Source organism: Zeus faber (assembly GCF_960531495.2).
Source record: "Zeus faber genome assembly, chromosome: 17".
NCBI classification, from domain to species: domain Eukaryota; kingdom Metazoa; phylum Chordata; class Actinopteri; order Zeiformes; family Zeidae; genus Zeus; species Zeus faber.
The window spans coordinates 29,464,157-29,474,722 of record NC_137204.1 but is presented as its reverse complement, the minus strand read 5'-3'; the positions used below and the strand labels follow the sequence as shown (position 1 = coordinate 29,474,722).

Sequence of the window (10,566 nt, the reverse complement as noted above, 5' to 3'; positions counted from 1 at the left end):
GGTACGACAGGAACACCGTGATGCAGATCATCAGCACCGTGGAGTCCTGGCCCACTTTCCTCAGGGACTGGAGGGACAGGACGTGGGGACATGGGTTAGGAAGATCTGGACCTGGAGCTGGATCTGTATCTGGACCGGGTCATGGACCTGGACCTGGATGTGGACCTGGACAAGCCTCCTCACTGAAGAGCATCAGAGTTTATTTAAGTAAGTAACCAGGCACCCAGCCAGCCAGCCAGTCAGTCAGTCAGTCAACCTGCCAACCAGCCACCAGCCAGTCAGTCAACCAGTCAGTCAGTCAACCAGGCAGGCAACCAGCCAACCAGCCAGCCAGCCAACCAGCCAGCCAGTCAACCAGTCAACCAGTCAACCAGCCAGCCAGCCAGCCAGCCAGCCAGCCAACCAACCAGTCAGCCAGTCAGCCAACCAACCAGTCAGCCAGTCGTCCAGCCAGCCAGCAGGCCACCCAGCCTGCCAGTCATGGGTATCTACTCACGGCGAAGGGGTCGGCCTGCTCCCAGGAGATGGGCGCTCCCCAGGTGTTGAGCCTCATCTTGTCGGGCAGCGACTCAGGCACCGCCAGCACGATGAAGCAGATGTCAGCCAGGGCGATGAGCGTGGCCAGCAGCACCACCAGGCTGTCGCCGTACCAGGCAGAAAGGTAGGCCCCGATGGCCGGGCTGGTCACCAGGCTGGCAGCAAAGGTGGCCGACACCTACAGGAGGGAGAGAACCGATCCTAGAGTCGGCTTTACACTGAATCCAAAAACCAGATCAGACTACACGAACAGCGGCCCCTAGCGCCCGTCGTCTTAGTGCATTTGTCTGGATTTCACATCCCACATCACCAATGTGGTAAAAAGCGAGGGAGAGCTGTTTCTTCTCCAGAGCAACAGAGAATAGTTAAGACATTTAGCAATTTCACTGAATCAGAATTTAAAACTCATTTTCTTCTCGGGCTGCCTTCTGAAAGTCGACTGGTCGAATAATCAGTCGGAACCCAGCAAGCCAGTCAACTGAGATCCTTCAAGTCAAGCAGTCGTTTTTGGTTTTTTTTCCCAGTTGGTGTTTATCGCCCCCTTCCTCCAAATAAAACGACTAAAAACAGCGTGGGGGGCGGGGCGCCAGCGTGGGGGGCGGGGCGCCAGCGTGGGGGGCGGGGCGCCAGCATGGGGGACGGGCGCCAGCGTGGGGAGCGGGGCACGGGGGGGACGGGGCGCCACTCGTAGGCTCCTCCCGATTGTTTTCTGTGCACTACGCACGGAGAGGGGGTGAGCAGGGAGAGAGTCACGGAGAGAGTGTCCCCGTTACTCATGCTTTACTTCCAGACCGCTCCACACGTGCTTGCCGCGTCCCATGAGGAGACGTCAAATACAATAATCTACATGTAGAATAAAAACACACGCCGATCACGGGCGCCTCGTTGCCGCCGTGCGCCTGGTCGCTATCGTCGGAGAGGGAGACAGGTGTGCAAAACGCAGCCTCCGTCAGGATGGCGCCCCAGGCAGCCGCCTATCTTGCCAAGGGGAAGTGCGTAGTCCAGTAAAAGTCGAGTAAAAGTCGGGTGAAAGCCCCCGAAACTGAATGTACTTCAGTACATGGAGGTACATGAAAATTTTACTTCAGTACCATCACGGGGTTCTTGTATTTTGTGACAAAGTACCTAAGTACCACTGAAGAACTGGGAGAAAATGCTGAAAATGCCAGAACCAAAGCCTCTGCAGCGCCCTCACCAGGCCGTAGGCGGTGCTGCGCTCCCTCTCATCCGTCACGTCGGCGACGTACGCGAAGATGACGGAGAAGGTGACGGAGAAAGCCCCGGACATGGAGATCATCGCAAAGTACCACCTGGTGGACGAAAGCACAACACACGGATGAATAGGAGCTCCCCGGCAAACAATCACCCAGTTACAGTAGCCCCCTGTATTGCTCCGGCCACATTCTGATGCTAACACTAGCATGTGCCGCCATCTAGTGGTTATAAAATCATTTCTAATCAGTATTGCGTCTCGGTGTATTATTGTACTGAGTAAGCGGGGTGTAATGTGCAGCCAGACAGTTATTATCTCTGAATAACCTCCTTCAGAGAGATACCGTGCCTGGCCACCGGGGGCCACCAGGGGTTGTTCTGCGATAATGACCGTCTGGCCCGACGTCATCCTGACCTGTGTGACAGGGGCGTCTACAAGTGGAGGCCGCGCCACGTACCAGGGACTGAGCCTCATCAGTGGAATGGGAGCGCAGGTGAAGAAGACCGTGACCAGGAGGAACGGCCGCCGCCCCCAGACATCCGATAAGGCGCCGATCAGAGGGGCCGACATGAAGGACAGCAGGCCCTGCACCGCAGAGAAGGACAAGGACGCATTGCATTTATTATTATTGTTATTGTATCAGTTTTTTGGTTTCATAGCCGCGCCCGGTTGCCGCGGCGCTGTCCAAGCCGTGGGGTGGGCTCCCCTGCAACTCCTCCACGCCCCCACAGGGGGGAGTGCGAAGCTCCAGATTTATATGATAGATTTTTGTTGTTTGAACTCCACTAATAGAGGTACATGTACTCAGTGTGCTAAGTGTTAGTTACCTTCACCCCCTGGATGAGGCCGTTCATCAGGAAGGTGTGCTGGGGAAAGGTTTCGTGTAACACCTGGACAGACGAGCGGAGAAAGGTCCATTTTAGGAAAGTCGGTCATTTCACACAACTCCACCCAGAACAAGTACAGCTGGGGACAAGGAGCATCGCCAGCGTTTCAACTCCAAACATCCTCGTCTCCGTTCCGTTTCCTGTTCCGATCCCCGAACGCTGAGCTCCCAACGTTGTGTTTGGTGCCGGGCACACTGACACGGGGCTTTTCGGGTGTCCCCCCCCCCCCACCACTCACTGTGAGCATGGGCGTGGTCAGGAGGCCCCAGGAGAAGAACTCAAGGAAGATGACCACCACGGCATGGTACACGCTGGGCCTGCCCATCCCCTGCTGCACCTGCACACGTGGAAACAGCAAGAAAATATATATGAACATATGTGTAAAAATTAAACTGTTTAAGATGTTTAGCCGTTCTTCGACACAATCCAAACAAATATAAAACTAAAACTAAATCTAAGACAGAGAGCCCGACTCGGACATCCTTCTTCACTTGGTTTGTAGGAGATTCATTTTTCATCAAGGACTCTTCTAGACAAAAAATGGAAGGAGAGAGGGGGAGAAGAAGAGATGGAGGGAATAGAGGGGATAGAGCGTAGAAGAGATGGAGGGAATAGAGAGGATAGAGCGTAGAAGAGATGGAGGCAATAGAGCGTAGAAGAGATGGAGGGAATAGAGGGGATAGAGCGTAGAAGAGATGGAGGGAATAGAGGGGATAGAGCATAGAAGAGATGGAGGGAATAGAGGGGATGGGCGTCGGCGTGTCAGTATCTGCCTTGGGCTTCTTCTGGGGCATGAGCTGCTGGAAGCCCTGGGTCGGGGACGGAGAGGGTGATGGGGTGGGGGTGGTGGGCGGTGTAGGGGGCGTGGTCAGGGTCGAGGTCGGCGATGAGGTCGAGGTTGAGGGTGGTGTCGGGGGCGGGGTCGAGGGCGGTGTAGGGGGCGGGGGCCGGGTCGAGGGCGGGGTAGGTGTTTTTGCGTGGGCTTGCATTCTATCCATCCTTCCTGACGTCTCCCCCTCAGGCGTCCGAGTGCTGGGCTTTATAAGTCGGAGGAGTTCTGATGTCACAATGACATCATACACTCCATGACGGCTCCGCCCAGCGTGCAGGGTCCAAGCTATGTGGGGGGTTCTCCCCCATATGTGTTTGTAATGCGCATTTCTGTGATGACTGGAGGTGACGACTTTGCGGTGTCAGCCGCCATATTGGCCTCGTGTTTGAGCGGAGGCTCTTTAAAAATTGAAAAACAACAAGTGCTAATAATGCTAGCGCTAGCATTGAATGACCCTGACCCTCACCAGTTTGCGTTTTTGTGTGTACTGGCTTGCGAGAGAACAGGTTTGGGGGTGTAGGACTGTACCATGGCGTGGAGGGATGGGGGTGTGGGACTGTACCATGGCGTGGAGGTATGGGGGTGTAGGACTGTACCATGGTGTGGAGGTATGGGGGTGTAGGACTGTAGCATGGCGTGGAGGCAGGGGGGTAGGGCTGAACTATGGTGCAGAGGTATGGTAGTGTAGAAGTGTACCATGGCGTGGACGTCGGGCTGTACTATGGTGCAGAGGTAGGGGGGGGTGAAGGACTATACCACAGCGTGGAGGTATGGGGCTGTAGGACTGTAGTACGGCATGGAAGTATGGGGTATAGGACTGTACTATGGTGTGGAGATATGGAGGTGTAGGACTGTATCATGGATGGAGGTATGGGAGTGTAGGACTGTATCATTGATGGAGGTATGGGGGTGTAGGACTGTACCACTGTGTGGAGGTACGGGGGTGTGGGACTGTACTATGGCTTGGAGGTATTGGGGTGTAGGACTGTATTAAGGTGTGGAGGTATGGGGGTGTGGACTGTACCATGGTGCGGAGGTTTGGGGGTGGAGGACTGTACTATGGTGTGGAGGTAGGGGGGTGTAGGACTGTATTATGGTATGGAGGTAGGGGGCGTAGGGCTGTACCATTGTGCAGAGGTATGGGGGTGTAATCTTGCGGATTACCACTTTAAAATGTGCGTCACTCCCAATGTCTCCAATTGTTTCTCTCTCTACATCGGTTTCTACGGTTTCTATGTGGGTGATTTTTAGATCATCATGAGTTAATGTCATATTTATACAAACTTCCGCCAAATACTCGGCAGTGATCTCCTACGGTCGCGATGCACTCGTGGATATAAAAATTCCCCTGGAAGATCAACTTTGGGACTTTATATCTGCAAATCCAGATTGGCCCCTGGAGATTTAACGCACAAACGCTCTCAACAACAATAACAATATCAACAACAACAACGGAGCCGCTGTTCCATGGCACCGCGGTAAACGTGGCGGCATTCAGGTCAGAATGAGGACGCAACCTTACCGTCCACCTCAGCCAAGCATCCTTCTTGCCAACGTTCAGTCTCTGGAGAACAAGATGGATGACCTTCGAGCGAGGATTACATTCCAACGGGATACGAGAAACTGTTGCGAAACTGTTGCGTCCTCTGCCTGACGGAGACATGGCTGAACCCTCTGGTGCTGGATGAAGCCATTCATCCAGCCGAGTCCTTCTCCGTGTTCTGCGCCGGAATCCGAGGGTGGAGGCGTCAGTCTCATGATCAACAGCTAGTGGTGTAACCCCAACAACTCTCTCCCACTCCTGCTCGCCGAACCTGGAACAGCTGACCATCTCATGCCGTCCATTCTACTTCTACGAATTCAGCACGGTCATCATCACAGCCGTTTATATTCCACCTCAAGCAGACACCGACACAGCACTGTCGGACCTGTATGATGTGTTGTGCGGATTTCATAACAAACATCCCGACGCAGCTGTGGTGGTGACTGGGGACTTTAACAAGGCGAACCTTAAAAAGGTTCTGCCTAATTTCTACCAACACATCACGTGTGGCACCAGGGGAGAAAGAACTCTGGAACACTGCTACACACCGTACAAGAACGGATACAAGAGCGTCTCACTCCCAGCTTTCGGGAAATCAATTTACTCCGCTATTTCGTTATTTCCTGTTTACAAGCCGTGCATCGTGCGTGGAACGGTAGTGACGAGGGACATAAAGCGGTGGTCCGACCAATCAGAGGCCGCACTTCAGGACACTCTGACTGACGTTGACTGGGACACGTTCCAATTAAGTTCCAGTGACGTCTGTGAGTTTACGGAAGTAGCTACATGCATCATAGCTACGTTAGCGGACAGCATCGTTCCCACAGTGAAAGTTCGGATATTTCCGAACCAGAAACCGTGGGTCCATAAATCCATCCTTGGCACTCTGAATGCTCGCACGGCAACTTACAACGACGGTCTTGTATCCGGAAATATGGACAGTTACAAAGCGGCGTCGTACAATCTGCGGAGGGCGGTGAAGGAAGCTAAACTGACGTACAGAGACACAGTGGAGCGACAGATGGAGCAGCGGGACACCAGACACTTGTCGCATGGGCTACCACAAGTCCCCAGCCACAAGTGTGGACGCCTCCCTAGCTGACGAACTGAACTCCTTTTTTGCATGGTTTGAGTCTGGCAACACCGCCGGTTCGCCAGCTAATTGGTGTTACATCGCTGGGGATGAGCGCGCACTCTCAGTGTCCGAGCTTTACGTCAGGAGGGATCTGATGCGTGTGAACGCCAGGAAAGCTGCGGGCCCAGATGGCATATCAAGGCAACCCGGTCACCCAATATCACTAGGATATTCAACGCCTCCCTGGCCTAGGCGGTGGTCCGTCCTGCTTCAAGAGGTCCACCGTCATTCCTGTCCCGAAGATCGCCTCTCCAGCCTGCCTGATTAAGGATTACAGTTGTGCCCCCCTCCCCCAGACCTTGGACACGCTGCAGTTTGCGTACCGGCAGAACAGATCCACAGACGATGCGATCTCCCAGGTACCGCACACCACGCTCACACACCTGTATGGCCGGAAGGGGGCCTATGTAAGACTGCTCTTCATCGACTAAAGTTCAGCTTTCAATACCATAGTCCCCACCAGACTGGCTGTCAATCTGCGGGAGCTAGGACTGAGCACTCCGCTGTGTGCCTGGATCCTGGACTTCCTCTCAGCCCGGCCCCAGGTGGTTAGGGTGGGGAGGCACATGTCCAGCTCCCTCACCCTAAACACAGGATCCCCCCAGGGCTGCGTCCTCAGCCCCCTACTGTACTCCATGTACACACATGACTGTGTGGCCAGGTCCAGCTCCAACACCATCATCAAGATTGCTGACCACACCGTGGTGGTGGCCTGATCACAGACAACGATGAGAAGGCCTACCGCGAGGAGGTGACAGACCCTTCACTCTGGTGCCAGGACAACAGCCTTCGCCTGAACGTCAGCAAAACTAAGGAGCTGATTGTGGACTTAAGGAGAAGATTACAACCGAGGACGCACGCGCCCTTGGTGATTAATGGGACTTCTGTCAACAGGGTGAGCAGCTTCAAGTACCTGGGAGTCCACATCACAGAGGACTTAACATGGACTTTACACACAGACACTCTGGTGAGAAAGGTGAGGCAGCGTCTTTACCACCTCAGGCAGCTGAAGGAAATTCCGGGTCTCGGTGAGGATCCTCAAGTCCTTCTACTGTGGAGCGGTGGAGAGCATCCTGACAGGCAACACCACTGCCTGGTTTGGGAACTGTACTGCTCAGGACAGGCGGGCCCTGCAGAGGGTGGTGCCTTCAGCTGAACGTACCACTGCAACTACCCTCCCCTCCCTGCAGGACTTATACACCAGGAGGTGTAGTAGCAGAGCTGCAGTATCATGAAGGATCCTCATCACCCCAACAACGGACTGTTCCAGCTGCTGCAGTTGGGCAAACGCCTCCGCAGCCACATGAGGACAGAGAGACTGAGACAGAGTTTCTTCCTCATAAGAACTGTCAACGCTGACCTCACCAGGGGTCCGAACAAAAAGCACTCACACTGGCCCCACTGCCTTACTGTACTGCATATTGTATCACTGTTCTGGGTTACTGCATACTGTACTGCATATTGTATCACTGTTCTGGGTTACTGCATACTGCGCTGTAGTGCTGCGTCGTACTGTTGCATACTGTACTGTATATCTCTATACACTTTATTGACATGCACTTTACTGCACATATCTGTATATACAAAAAGTCTTTCCCATATACATAACTCTATTCCCTCCTATTTTGTAGCCCTATTTTGTATTATATTTTTGAGTCTTATTTAATTTTATTTAATTTTATTTACATTGTTCTATTCACTAACTGCATTACATTTTAGGAATCAGTTCGTTTCAGTTAGTTGCTAGGTAGGAATTAGGCTATTATATTTGGTTTAGTAACTATTGTGCATAATCTCCAAGACATTTCACTGCATATACTATATGTATGAAAGTATGTATATGTATGTGACAAATAAACCTCTTGAATCTAATTGTATTATTATATTATTATTATTAATATTATTATTAATAATAATGATTATGATATACTTTTAATATTATTATTATTATTATTAATAATAATAATAATAATAATAATAATAATATTATTATTATTATAGTTATGGTGACAGTAACAGACAATGTGTTAAAGCAAAAGATGATTGCTGATTATTCTGGGTCAGTTAAGCCAAACTTGTCAATATGAATACATCTATAATTAAATGTAGCATCACAATGTTACATGATAAATTCTATTATATTAACGAATAAATTATATGAATTATAGTGTAATACAGTAAACAGTCATATAGTATAGTATAATACAATTTTTATATAATATAGTATCGTATAGTACATTATGTTACAATATATTATGGTCACCTTTCATATTATATATTGTATTGTATAAGATTATATCTTACCTAATATCTTATGATTTCATATTATATTACCATATATAACATTATTTCACATCTAATTACATTATGTCATGTTATATTATGCCATATTCTGTGATATTATATTATTTTCATCATGTTATATATATGACCTTACATTACATAAAATGTTATCATATGACCTTAAATTACATTACATATTATAGTATATTAAATTATGACATTACATTATATTTTATTATATGACCTTATTTTACACTAAATCACATTATATTATATGAACTTATATGACATTACATTATAATATTTGATATTATATGTAGTGTGGGAATGGGGGTTTTAACCTGTTGCTTGTTAGACCAACCGACGAGCAACAGATATGCAGCCACCCTGATCCCAATCACCTAGATCCAGGTCAGGTGTGGCTGCTCACCGCACCATCGCCACACCACATTATATCATATTATATGACCTAATATTACATAACATTATATTATATGACCTTATATTACACTATATTATGACATTATATAGGATGACCTTACATTACATTACATGACCTTATACTACATTACATTATTTGACCTGATATTACATTACATTATATTATATTATATTCCTATAACATTATTAAATTAGTCCCAGAAAATCGGTGGAATTGTTGGGCTCTTATACCAGGTAGAAAATCGAAAGGGGGAGGAAAGGCGCATATTATTATTATTATTATTATTATTATCATGATGATGATGGTGGTGAGGGTGATGGTGATGATGATGGTGGTGATGGTGGTGGAGAGGGTGGTGGTGAGGGTGATGGTGATGATGATGGTGGTGATGGTGATGGTAATGATGATGGTGGTGATGGTAGTGGTGGTGATGATGGTGATGATGGTGGTGGTGATGATGATGGTGGTGATGATGATGCCACCAGGCAGCAGCGAGACCCCTCCTCACACTCCGCCTCCACCAGGACGCGGGTCCCCGCAGATCAGGCCAAACCATCGAGTCCCAAATAAAATAAAACCTTTTTTCTGACTCTCATTGTTATTTCATTTCGGATGCGCGCGCAGCTCCAGGGTCGCAGTGAGGGACGGAGACGTGCGCAAAGCCCCCATTCACCACAGGGAGCCATAAATAAATACATACAAATGACTATTGTACATATATATTGTAAGGGCTTAGTTCAGATGTACATATTTCTGTTACCATCATTATAATTGTCATTATTACTTGTATTATTATTATTATAATAATTGTCATACTTTTATGGTTGCATTTATTGTAACCCTAATAAATCGTTTTCCCGAAAGTAATGTAAACGCAAAATACATGTATTCTTTTATAATGACATTTAAACATAATTATTTATATCTGATCATGTTGTCATTATATCCACATTTGATAAGATATGTGTCTTTTTCTCGAATTCGTGTTGTTTCGTCATAAATGTTCTACGACACGTTTGAACGCGGCGCTCGACGCGGCCGCCCACGAGCAGCAGGAAGAACGAAACACCGGAGCGCGACGACGGAGCGACGGGAAAGACGGGAGCGACAAGGGGGAAGGCGTCGCACCGCGGCTCCGTCCCTCATGATGATCTTCTTGACCAGCAGCACCCGGCCGGGCCCGGCGGCCCCCTGCGGCGGCGGCGGCGGCGGCGGTGACGGCGACGGCAGACCCGCCGTCTCCTCGCATGTCGCCCGGCTCACGTAGAATCCGTGGCGGGTGGAGATCTTCTCTTCGCCCGGAGCTTCCAGGGTGCTTCCGGTGCGGTTCCAAAACGCAAAATAAACAATCCCGGGATGACGATAATAACAACGACAACAATAACAACAATAATAATAATAACAATAACAACAATAATAATAATAATTATGATGACGATAATCCGCCCTGCGCTCGCGCTCCGCTCCGTGCCGATGGAAGGTGCGCGCGGTGCGGGGCGGGGCTTCGGGAGACCCGGATCGGGGATGAGACGGGCGAACGCGAACGATCCGTCGGCGGCGAACGGCCTCTTTTCCAAACGACTCGGTCAAATAGAGTCACCCGTCGCCCGAGGCGGAACAGTGGTGCCGGCGGCTCATGTACACGTTCATATCCCGCCGAGATAAATGTTTCGTGCGGACGCCAACGCTTTACG

The 10,566-nt window shown here is 49.7% G+C and overlaps 1 protein-coding gene across 1 annotated transcript in view; it reads right to left on the bottom strand.

Annotated features, from left to right (window-relative positions):
- Positions 1 to 10,213, bottom strand: part of mfsd14ba (major facilitator superfamily domain containing 14Ba) — a gene marked incomplete at both ends in the record, with an annotated part of 35,411 nt that extends 25,198 nt beyond the window's left edge. The window contains 7 exons of the mRNA XM_080017737.1: positions 1 to 67; positions 497 to 715; positions 1,733 to 1,847; positions 2,208 to 2,335; positions 2,578 to 2,640; positions 2,876 to 2,974; positions 10,001 to 10,213. The exon at positions 1 to 67 is cut by the window's left edge and continues 47 nt beyond it. Coding sequence (XP_079873863.1) covers positions 1 to 67; positions 497 to 715; positions 1,733 to 1,847; positions 2,208 to 2,335; positions 2,578 to 2,640; positions 2,876 to 2,974; positions 10,001 to 10,213 — 904 coding nt within the window. The remainder of the gene's footprint in view (positions 68 to 496; positions 716 to 1,732; positions 1,848 to 2,207; positions 2,336 to 2,577; positions 2,641 to 2,875; positions 2,975 to 10,000) is intronic.
- Positions 10,214 to 10,566: the final 353 nt, after the last annotated feature.